Source organism: Triticum dicoccoides, chromosome 6B, assembly GCF_002162155.2.
Source record: "Triticum dicoccoides isolate Atlit2015 ecotype Zavitan chromosome 6B, WEW_v2.0, whole genome shotgun sequence".
NCBI lineage: Eukaryota > Viridiplantae > Streptophyta > Magnoliopsida > Poales > Poaceae > Triticum > Triticum dicoccoides.
The window spans coordinates 366,860,035-366,879,344 of NC_041391.1; the positions used below are offsets into that span (position 1 = coordinate 366,860,035).

A 19,310-nucleotide genomic window follows, 5' to 3' on the forward strand; every position below is an offset into this window, starting at 1 on the left:
TAACATGCTGATACAAGTACAAGCATTACAGAACACAAACATGGACACAAGATATTACATTATATAGATTAAAATTTGGCAAGTGCCTATGGGGTTCAGATTGAAAAAGGATAAGTGCCCCGTGATCTCCTCTTTTCGTCTTTCCTCCCCCAGGCACTGCGGTGGAAGGAGGAAAAGACGAGAAAAACGCCCAGGTGGGAACCCGTCCCAGTCCCATCATGGCCCGCCTGAAGGTGGCCGGACGAGACCGGGACTGGCGAAGGTGTGGAGGAGAAGAGTAGGAGCGGGGCAGGGAGCTCCCTGACATCGCCACCAGCGAGAAGACCCAACTCGAGCTCTGTCGGGCCATCCGCAGGAGCTCGGTTGGGGAATCACTAGAGGAAAGGAGGAGGTGCTCGGAAGACCTCCCTCCCTGGCTATAGCCCAAAGAGGCCAGTGATGATGGTGCTAGGAAGTCAAGGGAAGGACGGAAGACGAGGCGGTAGGTCACCGTCAGAGGCGAAGGCACCCACGCCATCATACTCTGATCTGGCCCTCCGCCACTCACCACCTCCGCCCTTCCCTCGTTTCCTCTCCACCACCACCACTCCCAGGAAGCGCCAAGACTCCAGTCCAACGCCTTCCCGTGTGAGATGGCAAACGGCCAAGATGGCAAAGGGGCTTGAGGTGTGAAACTCCCCTTCTTGGTGGGCAGGAAGGCGCACCTCTCATCGACATCGACCCCAGTTCCAACGAGAGGGGCCGTACTGGGATTTCCAACAATCCCAAGCCGTTCACCTTGGACTTGGACCAAGCTCACTCCCCAAGCGCTAACACCATCGCTCGGCATCATCAACCCGAAGCTAAAGCCCGGGGACTAGCCCCGAGCTCTCGCTTCGGGCATTTTCAGGATGGAGCAAGACAGAGGAGAAGGAAAATGCAGTTGGATGCCTCCACTCCTCCTCCGCTCTTCCTTTTATAGGTGAACGGGGGGCTGGATCCGTAACAGGTGACGATCGCCCTCCTCCACCAATTCAAGGGAGTCGGGCCGTCACCATTATGCTCTCCCGCACCACGCGCCTCCATTACCTACCCCGTGCAATGCATGCAAAATACATGGCTAATGATAAGGGCGTGGTGGGAAGAGTGAATTGGCAGTTTCTACCTCATGCGTTAAAGTCATTCACGGGCCATTACTGGAGCGGCCCCGGCACTATTGGCTTTACACGGGGTGGGGAAAACGGAAACTGGCCCGAAATCAAGAATGATGAAGAAGCAAAGAAGATCTCAATAGACCAGCACCTTCAGCAGCTCTGCGTGTGCACCTGTTAGGCCCTACCTCGATGACGCTCGACAGCGCGTTTGGGGAAGGCTCGGGGACTTCTATCAGTGTAACAGACCCTGGGCCTGTCGCCCTGACTGTGCACAGGCACAAGATCAAGATTGAAGCACCACTCCATATGCAAAAAGGGTCGAACAGTGGGTCAAGACCTCTAACAGCAGGACCTACATGTGCAAGACCAAATTCTTAAAAACCTAAGTATTAGAATGGTTCCTGAATTGCACAATAATGTGCTATTAGACAACGGACCATGCATGTGCTAACCTCAATTGTAAGCCTCAGTTCTTCCCATTATATTGTTTCCCTGCAACACATATAAGGTAGTTAGTCATCAGGTTAAGTAAGGGTTCGCATGCTATCAGTAAAATTTGTTGATGAAAAATATGCACATTGCAAATTCATCATATTAATTCAAGCCACATGGACAACCCATTTATCCAAACCAAGCATCATTAAGAACTAGGAAATATAGCAATTGAATATGTTTCCCATGTATTAAGTGCAGCCAAATTTGATTATTCCTCACATGCACAACAATACAAAATTATACCCACGACAATTGGAAAATGCATTGCATAATTGAACCAAGTAGTTAACTAAACACCACAACAAATGAACCAAACATTAACTGAGCACCACATTGCACAATATAACATACTCCTAATAGAAGATCAGATAGTTAACCAAACCAAGCATGCTTAACAACTTGGAAATATAGCAATTGTATTTGTTTCTCATGTATTTAGTATAACAATATTCAATTTATTTATCACATGGTATACAATAACAGAATGCACCCGCAATAATTGAACATCGCATTGCAGAATGGAACCAAATAGTTAACTAAACACCACAACAAATGAACCAAACATTAACTGAGCACCACATTGCACAATGTATAACCAAACCAAACCAAGCATGCTTGACAACTTAGAAATATATCAATTGGATTTGTTTCTCATGTATTTTTTTAAAGAAAAAATTGATTTATTTCTCACAAGGAAGACAATACAAAATTGCACCCTGAAGAATTGAACATCACTTTTGCAGAATTCAACCAAAAAGTTAACTAAACACGACAACTAATTAACCAAACAGTTAATAAGTGAGCACCACATTGCACGACATATATAACATATACACTAGAGCAACGAAATGCATGGTAAAAGTAGATAGCATAATTCACTAGAATTTGTTAAGGAAAGGCAGGAGTGGCACAAGCAATGGGTAAACCGAGCATGCTTAACCGGCGTAGCTAGCAAATGGCATGGTGCTCCTCCAAGTTCTGGGGGTTGGCACGAATGGCAGCCATTGTGACCTCATCCGCGCGTGCGGCCGCGATTTGCTTCTCCGCTGCCAAATGCTCCTTGAGATCCTGGCTATACTGCATGCACCATGGCTGACGGCGGTGCTTATTTGGTGGAGGGGTCGGTGATTTGGGTGGAAGGTGTCACGCTCGTGCCGACGGTCGGGGCATGTGGGATGTGGAAGGAGGAGGAGGATGGTGGTCGAGTGTGGATTACCTGCCTGGATAGGCGAGGCCGAGCAGCATGAAGGAGGGTCGCCGGCGAGGGTGGCGGCGCTGCAAGCAAGGAGTGAAGGTTTCAACTTGGAAAAGAAGGCAGAAACATGGGAAATGTGGCTTTTGGTAAGGGGGAGGGGGTAGATATTTCCACGGAAGTCGAAAATTTGGAATCGCTTCAGCGAAAAAACTGGCGTGCAAAGTGTCATCAGACATGGTCCCTTATTTCGAACTGTGTATGATATGTGAACATCACAAACGATTCAGATAACTTAACCCGTGTGCGATGAGTTTGAACATCAAAATTTTGGTTCCAATTTCCCTGGTTACAGTGCTCATCCACGCCATCATATAATTTGGGTACACAAAGGAGACTACAACACACCCACACTTCTTAATCTAGCAAGTTCAACAATTAAACAAAGCTAGCTGGCCTAAACATTACTTTAACAAATTAAAGACCGGTGCTCTTAATTAAACAAAACAAAGAGTACTACTACGGCTGGTGCTTGTCGATCTCTGCTGCATCCTCCATGTCTAGCTCGCGCCCAACGGTCGACTTGGGAAGGGGCTCCATGGCATCCATCGCACCATACTCGGCAGGCATCTCGCCATCCGCGTTTGCCATCTCTTTGGAAAAGGTCGCCACGAGCTGGGCATGGGCGGCTTCCATCTAGGCTTTGACGGGCTCCGTCGTGGCAAGGTATCCCGCACAGGAATGGACGGCTACTCGAACGCTTGGCGATTGCCAACTCTTCGGCCATGGGTTGCCGACTGTTGTCGGAGAAGCTTCTTTCGATTTGTGCAGTGAATGCCATGTGCTAGGCGTGGGCGGCCTCGACATGGTCCTGGGCAGCCTCCCTCAGGGCTAAGGCCGCCGCTGCGGAACGAACACCTGCTGTGAAGCTCTCGCCAGTTGCTATCCCTGAGGCAGATGTTGCTGCCGCCGCCTGAGAATCAACAGCGGCCGTTTGGGCTACCTTGGCCACCCGGTCGCAGATTCCGGTCACTCTCACGAAGCTTGTTAGCACGCGCCTGGTGGCTGCGGCCGCCCTCTCGCCGGAGTGGGCCACCGAAGTTGCCCTCAGGACAAGGGTCCATGTCCCCATCTTTCACCGGCAACGATTGAACAGTGAAATGATATTTGGGGAGCGAGCTAGTGTGCTTGACACGCCGGCTGTGGACTGTAGCCGACGAACCTTCTCTATTAAGACATAGGCATACTATACACCGACGGTGCTCCAGGATATTTTGTACTGCATCTCACACGGTTGGTGATAATAAACTGTGTGGGATCTACTTGATTTTTCATCTTGATTTGAATTACATAATGGGGTCACAGCTGCAAAGGATGGTGTTTGAATTGCTAGAACTTATATCTGTAGTGAACATGCAACTATAGGTGTGTCGTCAATTTTTTTGGAATTATTCAGGGTTCGTTTGGGCATTTTTATACGGTAACTTGGTTTTCTAGGCATTTTAGATGCACAATTCAAAATTAAAACCACATGCACATGCCCCGGTGCACCAAAATGGGTTGTAAAATGATATATGTATCCATGGGTTGATGCTTACGTCCCATTCAAGAAATGGGGATGAATTTCAAACACCACGGCACCGTGGATCTCCGGCAAACATTGAAGTGCTTGCTTTGTAATTCTAGTAAATACAAAACTCATTTGAAATTCATGAACCTTGGCATCCTATCATGGAACGACATCAAGATGCTGGGGTATAAGCTTCTCGCAAACCAGAGTTTATCTCACAACAAGCATGATGGTTTCGGTAGGGAACGTGCCACCTTGGGGGACGAAATGATATTTGTTGCATCTTCTTACTTTAAAATTTTTTCTCGTGTCAACATAGAAGAACATTAGTGTTTGCAATTTTTTGGGATATTTTGGGGTTCGCTTGGACATTTTTATACATTAACTGAGTTTTCTATGCATTCATGTGCATAATTCAAAATTGAATTACATGCACATGTTCCAGTGCATATAAACGGGTTGAAAAATCAAATGTGTGTCCTTGGTTACAACCTTAGGTCCCATGCAAGAAATGGGAATGAATGTCAAACACCTTTGCCACCGTTGCTCGGCCACTAACATTGAGATACATGGTTTTAAAATTCTAGTAAATTGAAAACTCGTCCGAGATTCATGAAACTTGACATGCTATCATGGAACGGCAGCAACATGCAATGGAAAAAGTATTATCCCATTTGGGGCAGGTTGGGGTATAAGCTTCTCACAAACCAGAGCTTATCGCAACAAGCCTCATGGTTACGGTAGGGAACGTTTTTCACCTTTCTGGACGAAACGATATCCGCTGCCTCTTCTTGATTTCAATTTTGGCTCTAGTGTCAACATATAGAACAAGATGAGTGTTGTGTTAAATTTTGAATTTTTTGGGGGCTCGTTAGGACACTTTTATGCATTAATTGACCTTTCAATGCATTTATGAGCATAATTCTAATTTGAACTACATGCACACGCTCTAATGCATATAAATTGGTTGAAATTTCAAATATGTGTCCTTGGTTGCATGCTTAGGTCCCACGCAAGAAATGGGAATGAATGTCAAACACCCTGCCACCATCACTCGACCGCAAACATTGAGATACCTGGTTTTTAAATTCTAGTAAATCCAAAACTCGTCTGAAATTCATGAAACCTGGCATGCTATCATGGAATGGCACCCAACATGCCATGGTAATTTTTTTGTCCCATTTGGGGCAGGTTTGGGTATAAGTTTCTCACAAACCAGAGCTTCTCACAACAAGCTTGATGGTTTCGGTAGGGAACGTGCCACCTTTGGGGACGAAATGATACCTGTTGCCTGTTATTGCTTTCAAAAAATTCTAGTGTCAACATAGAACAACAAGAGTCTTGTGTTGAATTTTGGAATTTTTCGGGGTTCGTTTGGACATTTTTATATATTAACTGGGTTTTCTAGGCATTTTATGTGCATAATTCAAATTTGAACTACATGCACAAGCTCCAGTGCATATAAATTGGTTGAAAAATCAAATATGTGTCCTTGGGTGCATGCTTAGGTCCATGCAAGAAATGGGAATGAATTTCAAACACTAGCACTATTGACTGCTGACAAAACACTGAGATACTTTGTTTCTAAAATCTAGTAAATCCAAAACTCGTTTGAAATTCATGAAACTTGGCATGCTATCATGGAATGGCGCTAGACATGTTGTGGTAAGTTTCGTGTCCATTTTGAGAGAAGGCGCAATCGAATAACAGTCAACAAAGGCATTTTGAAAGAACTAGCTGCCACTCTAACATCGCAAACGTTTTAGATAGAACACCCGTATGTACACTGACAGCTTCCCCAGTAAGCTAAGGGAAAATGTGCCGAGCAGGATTTCTTCAGCTCTTCATTGCAAACGTTTTAGATAGAACACCTGTATGTAAAGTGAGAGCTATGGTCTTCTGCAGTAAGCCAAGGGAAAATTCGCTGCGCAAGATTTGTGCATCTCTTCAACGCAAATAGTTTAGATTGAATAAGGCATGCAAAGCGAGACTTCGGTGCTAAGCCAAGAGAAAATTTGGCAGGCAGTATTTCTACCTCCCTTCAACGCAAATAGTTTTTTCGGATGACACGTGCGCAACCACGTACAGACAATTTGGTAAGGTTTGCATCTTTCATATTGGGTATATTGCCATTTGTGAAACTGGAAAGATTGACATTTGTTGATCTAGTAACATTGCCATTTATCAATCCTTGTAACACAGCGATTTGTCAAAATAGGCAGCTAAAAATCACTAGCACTATCTAATTTTTGCAACTAAAATTTAGTAATTAAGCATAGATTTCATTCATAGATTAAGCAGCCGTGCTTAATTTATACAAACTGTTGAACTTTACAGCTGAACTGACCAAAATTATCCCTAATTGTTGCCAACCACATACTGAAATAGCTAGTTCAACTATATATACTAGCCAATTTTAAGTATGTTGTACAGTTCCACCACATCTATAGTCAGATGAACTGAACAAAATAGCCCCTAAGTACTAATACGGAGGGGCTTTGTACTACTTCCGGTAGCCTCTCCTCTGCCGAGCACGCTCAGTAAGAGGAAGGGGAGGAGGAGGCTACCGACGAACTGGACAACTGCAATACGGTGCCTGCCACTGCTGCACCTTTAGCGACGCTCACCTCGAACGCCCTCTGCCGCTCCAGATGACCCATCTCAAAGTGGTGGTTCTCCTCATAGATCTCCTAATTCCTCGCCTCTGCGTTGGAGTGTGTCGCGGCCACGACGGCGGTAAGGCTCTTTGCATGCTCAACGAGGCGCTTCTCCTCCTCCCGCAGGAACTCGATGTAACGAGCAAGGTCGCTGTCGCACGTGCGGGCCTCCACCTCCAGCTCCCTCCTGCGGGTGGTGGTGGCGAAGCGGGTGATGATCCCGGCGGTCGACGGTGGGCTAGAGGCCACGGCAGACGACGATGGGGTGGCGGCCATGACAACCACCTCTCGCCTTCGGGCCGCGGTGGCGGAGCGGGTGATGGCCACGGTGGCCGGCAGTGGGGTGATGGCCACGGCGGCAGAGCGGGTGATGGCCCTGGCTTTTGATGGAGCTGTGGCGGCAATGGCAACCGGCAACAGCTGCCAACATGCACCGACGATCGAGCGTGTGGTGCGTGTTCCGCGCACACCCAACTGGGACGCCCACGCACTATACTACGCTAAGGACTGCGCCACCACCGTGGTGTAGCCTCCCAGCTGGAGTTGTGCTCTGATGACGGCGGAGTGGCTGAGCGACGATGACGGTCCGGTGCCGTTGCCGATTTTGGGAGAAGCAGATGAGATAAGCTACAGGGAGGGAGGGGAAAATGCGACGCAGGACTCGCCGGCCATGAGGGTTTATATAATAGGCTGATAAGCATTGGGATTTTGGGGGATTTCGCCGAGTCGGGCGGGAAGCTTGCGCGGGAACCTATGCGGTTGCGCGGGAACGGGCTCAACACCGTTTGGCCAAAACAATGCCCCCACGCGCTGCTCAAGCTTGCGCTCAAACGTCTACGGCAGCAGGATGACAAGATGTGCGGGAGAAGGGCGAAAGGACACATACACATGAGGAGATGAACACGGACCACACTAGGGAACCCGTCAGTGATGAATTCATCAATCGCAAACGGTTGTACACTAGCAAGAGTTTGCCCACAACAGACACGGCTTGTTCCATCACAAACAAGTCAGGTGGATCAATTGTATGCCATGTATACACATTGTCAAAAAGTAATGCGGTAGACCTTTTTAACATATGTTATAAAATAAAATAAAAATAAAAAAACAAGGACCCCGAGGTTAAATTAGCTGAGTGAATGGGTCATTTCAGTCATTTGACAGAAAAGACCCATCCTATCAGTTAATTTAACATCAACACAACTTCCAATTGTAACATCCCAAATTTCCAATTTGGAATGTTATACTTAGATCATTCATGCATATCATATTCTATTGCATTTCGTTTCGCGTTCCTCGAAATTCTAAGCAACTCAAGGACCCACGGAGAGAGTTGAGGATTTCATCGTTTTCATATTTGAATTTTCTAAAATATCGAAACAAGGATCATATTTTAGTTTTAATTATTTTTCTCTTCAAAAATATTTCATATTAAAAATATATGAGAGGAGATAATATGACTTCTCCAAAATAAATGAAATATTCAGGGAAAATATATTAAAATCAAATAAATGATTTTATTTGAATTTTATTGCAATTTTATTTGAATTAGAAAAATTGCACGTTTTCAAAATTGCATTTTTAGGCCAAGAAAATGTTCACCATGTTCTAAATATTTTATTTAGACGGTGAAAATTTGTTTTGATATTTTTAGATTTTTATTTATTTTTCTAGCACTTGTTTTGTTCGGTGAAAATCTTTAAAAAAACTTCGCGTGCCCGACTAGGCCAACGGCCCAGCCGAGCCGGGTCGGCCCGCCCCGTCGCCGCCATCGCCTTTGTCCCCGAGCCGGACTCCTCGAGGGAGCCCGAGCCGCCGCCGATGCCGCCCCGCCGCCCCTCCACCAAGCCGCCACCTTCCCCTCTTTTAAAAACCAACCCGGGGCCCAGAGCCGGAGCCGCCGCCGCCTGCCTCGCCTCGCCGCCGCCTCCCGAGCATGCCGCCGCCGCCGCCCCGCGCCGCTCCGCCGTTGCCCACGCGCCGCACGCCGCTGCCCCGCCCTGCCTCGTCTCGCCGAAAACCGCCGGAGTCGTCGCCACCGTTTGCCGGATCTCGCCGCCGTTTTTTTCGGTTTTTAGGTAAAACCCCGTTTTTTTAAAATCCTAGTTTCGTTTTTTAGATTAGATCGGTTTAGTTTAATACCGGACGTTCGTCTGTACGTTCTTTTTAACGAATGATGTTCCCCCGTTAGCCGCAGACAGTGAACGTTCGTTCGTTAGCCTGTTCGTTAGTTTTTCTTTTTCTAGGGCTTTTCCACAATTATTTCGATCGTGATTTCTGCCTTAATTTTCGTTTTAGTTTAACTTTTCGCTCGTTTATCGGAATCAGGCCATGTATATATAGTCGGTTTAGTTGTGGTCTGCTAAATCCTTATGCGCCTTAAAAAACAGTGTTTAATTTGCAGAGCCTCACGTGTTTCAAGTATGAATAAGAACTACAAACTCTTTTTGTGCGATTCAAACACATTTCTAGAGTTTTTATTTCTTAGTACATATTGTCTAAAGGAACATTTGCCCAGAGAGAGAGAAGCATACCCATCTCTCATTATGATTATTATTAAAAGGTATTAAATTCGAAATAGAAAATTTCATTTACTTGAAGCACTTGAAGAAAGAGAACATAGACATACTTTTATGCAATGCTCATTTAACCTGTGAAGGACTATGCAATGCTCATTTAACCTATGAAGGACAAAAATATTTCACCGTCTGTGAATGATGAACTAAACTAAACAAAAAATATATGCAGTAAATTCATTCAAAGTAGAAAAGAGATCTTACATCAAATAAGGCATTACAACAAACATGGTGTTATCTTTGTAAAAGAAATTACATCATTAGAAGAGAAAAGGGAGGAAAACCAAACATGAGATTGAGATTAATACATCTAGGAGGAGGTCGTAGACATCACTGTGATCATTTTGCGGCCTGGGGAGCAAAGGATCCATGGTTTTTATATGCCTTGTCCGGCTGCTGGAGTAGATGACATGGAAACGTCGTCTCTACCATCTCGATGGCTTAGACCCAGGGGGCCGGATGTTCATCTCGGCCCTCCCCAGCTTCCATTAATGGATTTTTATAGTCAGAGTTAAAGACTGAGAGGCCCTATGCATGTTCAAAGATGCGAGTAGCATATCCAATACAAATCAAGAAAAAGAAAAGAGAAGACCACAAACATCACAAAAACACAATTTTCACAAATTATCTCTATTGTAAAATTGAGGGAGTAACTCACTATTCGAGAGATCTGGCCATTGACAATTCAGTTATAATTATCAAAGAGAAATGTAAATTGCTAGCTTAATTACATCATTCTTCACATAAGCTTCTTACTGAGGAAATTTCTTGACTGGAAGGTCACATTTCAAGCCATTGCACTTCTAAAACCTAGCCCTACTATCATTTAAATTGCAAATTAATCATCAATAATGCACAATAATTTATGACCCACAAATGATTTGGAGCCTAAGGAGGAGAAAATATCAATGCAAATAAATGCACATGTAGTAAGATGTATTGCAATAGTGGTATTACTTGAATTTTTAAGCCGACCAACAAAATCAGATCAATCATGCATAGTACACAAAAGAGACAAAGCTTTAACCATAATTGGTGCTTAACCTTCTTGCTCCTGGTAATGATTTTGGCCATGAAGGCATCAGAGTAAGGGGAGGAAGAATGGGACGGCGCCTGCCGGAAGTTGTCGATGGGTGTTGACGGCCTGGCCAAGCCATCTCCCTCCACGATAGGTGGCAGTCGGTGGAGAGGTGTAAATATGACGAGATGTGAAAATAAGCTCGAGGAAATTAATATGGACCAGCAAACTGACAAAAGCAGAATATAACATAATTATATTGCAGAGTGTACTAACATAATTATATTCCAGATTAAACTAATGGCACAACAATTTACAGGGTTAGAATGCAGTGCACATATATATCTCAGTGGCGCAAAAACTATTTAGCCAACTTCACTAACAATGCAGAAATTGGCTTCAGTGTACTAACATAGTTATTTTGGATATAAGCAATCAACCACGAATTTAACATCAGAGATATCTGACCATTTTAAGTAACAAAAAAAGAGCCCAATAGCAGCACAACATGGAGCTGCATTAACCAGCCCCTTTTAAAGAAAGGCTTTAGGATCACAAGTTGTGTAGTTGATCAACTTGGAAATATAAAAGAATTTACTTCAAATCAGTACAACACCACCGACAAATGCGATGTGATAAGAAAGCAATGAACATATACACTGCTCCACACTTAATTTTGTATGTAAAGAGAAAGCCATGCCAGATGATTTTTTTGGATCACAGAAAGCCATCCTGAATACATCTGAATGATATAATCAATTTTCGAAATGTTTGGCAGGCACAAGAAAAACACACGAGTAAAAATAATAATATATGATTGGTATCTGCATTTGATCCACCTGGGTACATGTACATCCTAAAAGCAACAAGACAAGCTATCATCCAACCTCATGTGCAGCTTATCACATGGTACACAGAACTTCACAAATTATCAGGACATCAATCAAGTATTAAAATGCATGAGCAAGTAGATAAACTTACCCCAGAACTTGTTTCCCAAAGTACTTACAACACGGTGACCACAATATAAAGCCGGTGACCTGTACTGATCTGCAGGACTACATCATTGTAATTTGTTCAAACCAGCACCTAAATTCCACACATTGCCTCACTACATGCAGGTGAAAAGGCATAAACCAGAACGCAACTGAACAAGTGATAACAAGATTGGCATACCTACTTTGGAACTTGTATGCAGAGCTGGGGAAATGAGAAAGTTGGAGGTAGTGTTATTGTGGAAATCCACATAGACCTGAAAAGAAGTTAGTCAACCAATTAGATAAAAGACCTTGTTTTGAGTATACGTGCACTTAAACCTTTCATTAACAATTGTTTTGTTGCTCGTCTGCACCATATGAACCCAAAGTAAGTTTTCCCTTTTACTTTTGTTTTTTATGCAAATGTGTAACAGAGAGAGGGTCTGAAAAGAGAGATAGTTCAGAGTAAAGAGAGCACGGAAGGGAAGGGGAAATTGATGCGTGAGAGAATTAAATGACCAATAGTTCTGTACATTCAGCAAGATATAGATGACAACATTTTATGAAAAGAAATCACACGATCCTATAGAGCGCAATAAAACCATTCCTAACTCAGTTTAGTATAAAAGTACTACACTACTAAAGGAGAGCTAGTTCTCACATAGGAAGAAAATAAGATCAATCACGCAGGGTCCGACATTCATATAGATACCGAAATATGTATACAACATCACTACACTTGCAAGGTAACTCTAAAGCATGCACATGCCACATCATATAACTGTTCGAAACTTGAACGGCTTTTATTTCTGAATTATAACTGAATCCAATTGTAAATATGTTACAACATTCAACAAAGATTGCCAATTCTATACGTCAGATGTACCAAAAGCTGTGTCCATTTTACTCTGCTCATGTTTCTATAAAAATTCATATGGCTCTGAAAAGAAAAATAGCAATGTTAAATGAATATTTTGGATGTTTATCATACGAGCCATGTCAATAAGGACCTTTAAAATATTCTAAGCTTGCAATAATCTTTCAGCCCAAAATCACTATCAAGCTGCAAATAAGCATGAACATACAAAGCGGCAGTCAGTCAGGCACCTGAAACGGCGAGCTTCCCAAGAAGTTTCCGGCATACTGGTAAGCACAAATGCCTAGGAAGCGGTAGTCAGTTAGGCACCTGAATAAGATCAAGCTTCAGAAGAAGTTTCCGTTGTGCAAAATGTCTCTGAGCATCACACAATCATGTGTACAACATCTTCTGATCCTGCAATCGATAATATTCTGCAGATTGCATCAAAACCTTTCTCGGTGATTAATAGGCTGGATAGAGCGATTGCCAAAGGTAGCACTTACGCATAAAAGGAAATAAATGGAGGAAAACGACATGAATTTCTTCAGCCTGAGCAAACACTCCAAACAAATTCCAATAACACATAGTAGTAAATCGTCCACATGGGAGCTTCATCAGGCAAGCAACCTAGCTAACAAATATTTATTGCATCCCTACTATGTGGTCGTACATGAAGCATCAAGAACACACGTGCAAAAATATAATTCTAATTGAATTTAGCTTTCAGTTGGCATTCCCTCAAACAGTTAAGTGCACCTATTATTATTTGGCTGACAAAAATATGAACACCAAACATGCCATCATCGTTAAGCAATTCAAGGATGTCTATGAATTGGACATGAAATATTTGGAGCATGGAATAAAAAACAACCCACTGTCTTCTGGTGTAGATGCACAATAGATGCACTCCTTCAAATAGAGATCAATTTTCAGCTGAAATAATAGATGCACTCTTTCAAATATGCATCATAGTAGGTCCTACAAAAATCACGAAAAATTAGAGGATGCGACTTGACTGCCTTCTATATCATTTGGAGGACAAAAGAAGCTAGAAAAATTGTGATGAACCACCAATCCCTGTTAAAAGTAACTATCATTCCCCTGTGATATATGGATATATCAATCAAGAGAGGGGGGGGGGGGGTTATCCCAGGAAACACTTTGCAAACATAAGCTTTTAAACTGGTAGTTAACTTACTGTCAACATGTAAGGTTGCCTCATTTCTGAAAAACACAAATCCACCCTAAATTTTCACATGAATAAAATGTAGATTTTAAAAATGTTTATTATTTAGATTTGTAACCTATCCAGCAAAATCATCAATCGTGCATTCAAAATCTGTAGGTAAATAAAAGAATGGGAAATTTTCACCACAAATCTCATCTAGCCATAACAAATCTTAACATCAGAATAAAAGAACAAAGGGAAGAAAAATCACCTTGATCTTCTTCAACTGTTTAGTTAAATTCTTATTCTTCCCTTCATCCTCAGATCTGCACACGTAATGGTTAAAAAACTAATATATTAGTAAGTTTAAACATTAGCTATGGGAATGGAGGAAGTAAGAGAAAAAGTGAGAGGAGAGCACCTTGGCAAGACTCTTGAGGAATTGCTTAGCAAAAAATTGAAGCCGGCAACCATGACCTCAGCCTTCAACTCCTTGCGAAGACCCTGCAGCCATCACAATCATTCATGACACAAAGAGGGGAAACAGACACCTCAACAAGATTCTTGAGGAAGTGCTCAACCAAAATTTGAAGCTGGCAACCCACGACCTTGATCCTCCACTCCTCGTGGCGCCCCTGCAGCCAACACAATCATCATGAGACAATGTCTGGTATCTTCTTGTAGGAAATGGAAAAAGCAAAGAAACAAATAGGAGATGCAATTGCCAATAAGACTATACTCACTTTCAAATGATCTGAAACAAGAAAAATTTGCAAGGGGCGTGAAGGGGAGAAGGATTGAGAGAAGCTCACCTTGACAACTTCGAAGCTCCTCCCATGCGGACCATCTTCAGCCGTCAGGATCTCATCCATGAAGATGCTGCTTTTCCCTATGGCCGGCCTCTCCTCCACCCTGTGAGGCATCCGCTGCCCGGTCTTCGGGCCTCGCTACTCCACTCCACACCGCTGGCCTCTTGGCCCTCCCCTGCTCTCTCCAATCCGACACCATGCCTGGATCGGCCGAGGCGGAAAATATCCCGTGCCTTCTCTCATGTGCTCTCCCCTCCCTCGATCCCCTTCTTCCCTCCAGTCGCTCTCTCAGTTTTCGATCTGGAGCGGGAGGGACCGACGGAGCCATCCAATGGCGGTGGCTGCGGCGGTGGAGGCAGCGCCGACATGGGCCTGACACGACCACGCAGCAGTCAGACAGGGGAGGAAGAAAGGTTGCAAGGTGGATCTGGTGGCGGTGATGCCGGGGCTTGAGGCAGAGAGGCGCTAGTCGCTGGGCCTCGCCGTCGGCCTCCTTTTTATCTTCCTTCTTTCTCTCCCTCGTTGTCCTCGTTTGCCACTCTTCGTCGCCCTTTGCCTGCAGGTCGGTGCTGTGGTGGGGATCCGGGAAGGAGGAGGGGGCGGAAGGGAGGAATGGTGCGGCGGCTGTGAGAAGGAGCAGGTGGCTGTGGATGGTGGTTCGGTTACTGTGGGGATCGAGGGAAACGGGTGCTAGGGTTTGGGCGGCGGCTGGCACGGGACTGAGGCGAGGAAGGAATTGGGCGATTGGTTGCGGAACACGCGGAGTGGATTGGCCAAAATCTCCTGCACGCGGGCATGGCTGACCCAGTCAATGAACGCCCAAAACGAGCCCATCCATCATAGGCGAGTGGAAATGACCGCGAGGTGAAAATCGAATTTGACTTTTGTGAAGATCCAACGGCTCAAGCGAGTTAGAATGCATATCGGACGACCAATGAAGGACCAATCGGGGGAGCCTCCTAGAGGTGAGTTGGCTAGCCTCATTATTGTTTTAAATGTAATTTTTATTTTTGAAATTGAGTCTCCATCCTCTCTTATAAAAGCACCAACTAGGAGGCAATATGATCGTACTTAAGTATTGGGTGTAGCTAATATTCGAGTGTGTTTCATGAATGGATCAATGTTTGAGCATCATGGGCTAGGGATAACTTGTTTTAGCATTGATATTTTGAAAGACATGGTTGCTTGTTAATATGCTTGAGTATTTAAATTATTCAAAACTAAACTATTGCTTTGAATCACATAAAAGTCTAAATGTCCATGATATAAAGAAAAGAATATGATATGACATGATAAACAACACTCCACATCAAAAATTCTGTTTTTATCACTTACCTACTCGAGGACGAGTAGGAGTTAAGCATGGAGATGTTGATACATCTCCAACGTATCTATAATTTTTGATTATTCCATGTTGTTTTATTATCAATCTTGGATGTTTTATAATCATTGTATAGTAATTTTATATCTACTAACCTATTGACATAGTGCCAAGTGCCAGTTGCTGTTTTCTGCATGTTTTTTACATCACAGGAAATCAATATCAGACGGAGTCCAAATGCCACGAAACTTTACGATGATTTTTTATGGATCAAAAGGAAGAAGTTGGGCCCTGGTTGCACCTGGGGGGAGTCCCGAGGAAGGACAACCCACCAGGTCGCGCCAGGAGGCCCAGACGCGCCCCGGTGGGCTGTGCCTTCCTCGGGTGCCCCCCGGACCGCACCTTTGCTCTATAAATACCCCAATATTCTAGAAGCCCAAGGGGAGTCGATGAAATATTCATCAAGCCACCACAGATTCCAGAACCACCAGATCCAATCTAGACACCATCACAGAGGGGTTCACCACTTCCATTGGTGCCTCTCCGATGATGCATGAGTAGTTCTTTGTAGACCTTCGGGTCCGTAATTAGTAGATAGATGGCTTTCTCTCTCTCGCTGAACTATCAATACAATGGTCTCTTGGAGATCCATATGATGTAACTCTTTTTGCGGTGTGTTTGTTGGGATCCGATGAATTTTGAGTTTATGATCAGTTATATCTTTTTATATCCATGAAAGTTATTTCTGTTTCTTCGATCTCTTATATGCACGATATCTTATAGCCTTGTATTTGTTCTCCGGTATTTGGATTTTGTTTGGCCAACTTGATCTATTTATCTTGCAATTGGAAGAGGTGCCCGGTAGTGGGTTCGATCTTACGGTGCTTGATCCCAGTGACAGAAAGGGAACCGACACGTATGTATCGTTGCTACTAAGGATAAAAATATGGGATCTATATCTACGCAATAGATAAACGGATCTTCTCTACATCATGTCATCGTTCTTATTGCATTACTCTGTTTTTCCATGAACTTAATACACTAGATGCATGCTGGATAGCGGTCGATGTGTGGAGTGATAGTAGGAGATGCAGGCAGGAGTCGGTCTACTAATCTTGGACGTGATGCCTATGTAATGATCATTGCATGAATATCGTCATGATTATTTGAAGTTCTATCAATTGCCCAACAGTAATTTGTTTACCCGCTATTTGCTATCTTTCTCGAGAGAAGCCACTAGTGAAACCTACGGCCCCCGGGTCTTCTTTCTCATATATTTTCCTTGCGATCTACTTTTTCCTTGCGTTTATTTTCAGATCTATTAAACAAAAAATACAAAAATACCTTGCTCCAATTTATTCTTATTTATTTTATTTGGCGTTTGATCTATCAATCTACTACAAATTTACCTCACGTCCTTTGCCTATCTTGAGGCGTCATACCCCAAAAGGGATTGACAACCCCTTTAACACGTCGGGGTTAGAGGTGTTGTTATTTGTGTGCAGGGGCTATTTATGTTGTGTTGCTTGGTTCTCCTACTGGTTCAATAACCTTGGTTTCATATCTGAGGGAAATACCTACCGCCGCTCTGTTGCATCATCCCTTCCTCTTTGGGGGAATATCGACGTAGCTTCAAGCAACATCAAGCGCGGCCACCCCCCAGACGCGCCCAGATAACTTATGGGGCCCACGTGGCTCCGCTGACCCTAATCTCAAGTCTATAAATACCGTCTCCCCGAGAAAAAAAATAAGAGAAGAAGTTTCATCGTGTTTTACAATACAATGCTGCCACCATCTCCTGTTCTCATTGGGAGGCCAGATATGGAGTCTGTACGAGGCTCCGGAGAGGGGGATTCGTCGCCATCATCATCACCAATGCTTCTTCATCACCAATTTCATGGTGCTCACTATCGTTGTCAAAACCGGCGGATCTTAGGTAGGGGTTCCTGAGCTGTGGATCTTGGATCAATGGGGAACAAGGGACGAAGGAGACGATGTTTACCCATGTTCGGGCCCTCTCGAAGAGGTAAAACCCTATGTCCTGCTTGATTATATTGAATTGAATAGGATGATTACAGAGTCGATCTACCACGAGATCAGATGAACTAAATCCTAGGTGAGTAGGATGTTCGTTCTTCTTCTTAGCCTCTACACACTAAACCCTATGGTTTATATAGACACTAGGGGTGCTAGGGTTACACATGGTCGGTTACAACAAGGGAATAAACATGACGATTCTACCATCTTGACTTGGAGGACACACCAAGGCTTCAAAGATCTCCTGTCCGGACATGGAGTCGCGTCATAGCTCGACCTTCTAGTATTTGTAGAGCTGCCCACCTATCCAGCCCATAAGATATAAGCTGGCAGCCCGAGGACCCCTTAGTCCAGGACTCCCTCAGTAGCCCTCGAACCAATCTTCGGAGACGAGGCGTGTGCGGGATTCATCAGCTCCGCAGAACAGTTCCTTCCTTCCTCGCTTTCACATCAGGTTAGCAGTCCTCCTCAGCCAAATCTTCAAGGGTACCTCACCCAAGTTCGGCCATGCATTATCTAGATTATGTCCTGATTCAGAATTATGAATATTACTTAGCCTCGAAGGCCAACTGCTCAAGTATGAATAGTGCCCTCGCCTGACAACTTTTGGCGAAAGGATACAGCCAACCACAAACACTGACTCATCGTGAAAACTCCATTCGTGGTTCGAGGCAGCTCCTCCATTGGCATGTCCCGACAAGATGGAGATTGTCGGTGTCAAAACCAGCGGATCTCGGGTAGGGGGTCCCGAACTGTGCGTCTAGGCGGATGGTAACAGGAGACAAGGGACACGATGTTTTACCCAGGTTCGGGCCCTCTCGATGGAGGTAAAACCCTATGTCCTGCTCAATTAATATTGATGATGTGTGTTACAAGAGTGGATCTACCACGAGATCAAGGAGGCTAAACCCTAGAAGCTAGCCTATGGTATGATTGTTGTCCGTTCTATGGACTAAAGCCATCGGGTTTATATAGACACCGGAGAGGGCTAGGGTTACACAAAGTCGGTTACAATGGTAGGAGATCTACATATCCGTATCGCCAAGCTTGCCTTCCACGCCAAGGAAAGTCCCATCCGGACACGGGACGAAGTCTTCAATCTCGTATCTTCATAATCTTGGAGTCCGGCCGACCATGATAGTTCGGCTATCCGGACACCCCCTAGTCCTGGACTCCCTCAGTAGCCCCCCGAACCGGGCTTCAGTGACGACGAGTCTGGCGCGTATATTGTCTTCGGCGTTGCAAGGCGGGTTCTCCTTCAAACTTCATGTTCCTGTCGAATAGTGTCCGGCTTCCTTATAAATGTTGCGCTCCTTGGCTTCTACGCCCAATAATGGCCTTCTTCCACGTGTCGTATGAATGCGAAAAGCTAGGGTATTTTTACATTTTACCCCCTAACCGTGCGAACGAGCCGCCTATAAGAGAGGCGAGGATCTAGATCCAGCTCACACCATCCTCCATCCGCAAGTTCTCATCAAAGCGCCTCTGACAAAAATCC

General features: G+C 44.4%; 1 protein-coding gene across 4 annotated transcripts; it reads right to left on the reverse strand.

Annotated features, from left to right (window-relative positions):
- Positions 1–9,852: 9,852 nt before the first annotated feature.
- Positions 9,853–15,201, reverse strand: LOC119320322. Of its 4 annotated transcripts, none has more exons than XM_037594428.1 (6): positions 14,458–15,201; positions 14,254–14,280; positions 14,067–14,149; positions 13,917–13,971; positions 12,726–13,410; positions 9,853–11,893 (listed from the first exon to the last, which is right to left on the reverse strand). In XM_037594428.1, the coding sequence occupies exons 1-5, from the start codon at positions 14,566–14,568 to the stop codon at positions 13,303–13,305; spliced, it is 384 nt and encodes a 127-aa protein (XP_037450325.1). In that variant the 5' UTR covers positions 14,569–15,201; the 3' UTR covers positions 9,853–11,893; positions 12,726–13,302. The 4 variants fall into 4 exon arrangements, 2 of the variants coding, with proteins under 2 accessions (XP_037450325.1, XP_037450326.1); XM_037594429.1 differs by having other exon boundaries at positions 12,726–13,455; positions 14,458–15,177; XR_005154913.1 differs by lacking the exons at positions 14,254–14,280; positions 14,458–15,201 and having other exon boundaries at positions 9,853–11,699; positions 11,822–11,893; positions 12,726–13,455; positions 14,067–14,247.
- Positions 15,202–19,310: the final 4,109 nt, after the last annotated feature.

What these genes read in the sequence shown, in the direction of transcription:
- LOC119320322 (XM_037594428.1), bottom strand. Translation starts at nt 14,568, where the DNA reads ATGCCTCACAGGGTGGAGGAGAGGCCGGCCATAGGGAAAAGCAGCATC. An exon ending in GGAGCTTCGAAGTTGTCAAG is followed by an intron (nt 14,281 to 14,457) that starts GTGAGCTTCTCT and finishes TGTTGGCTGCAG; the next exon opens with GGGCGCCACGAGGAGTGGAG. An exon ending in AACAGTTGAAGAAGATCAAG is followed by an intron (nt 13,411 to 13,916) that starts GTGATTTTTCTT and finishes CTATTATTTCAG; the next exon opens with CTGAAAATTGATCTCTATTT.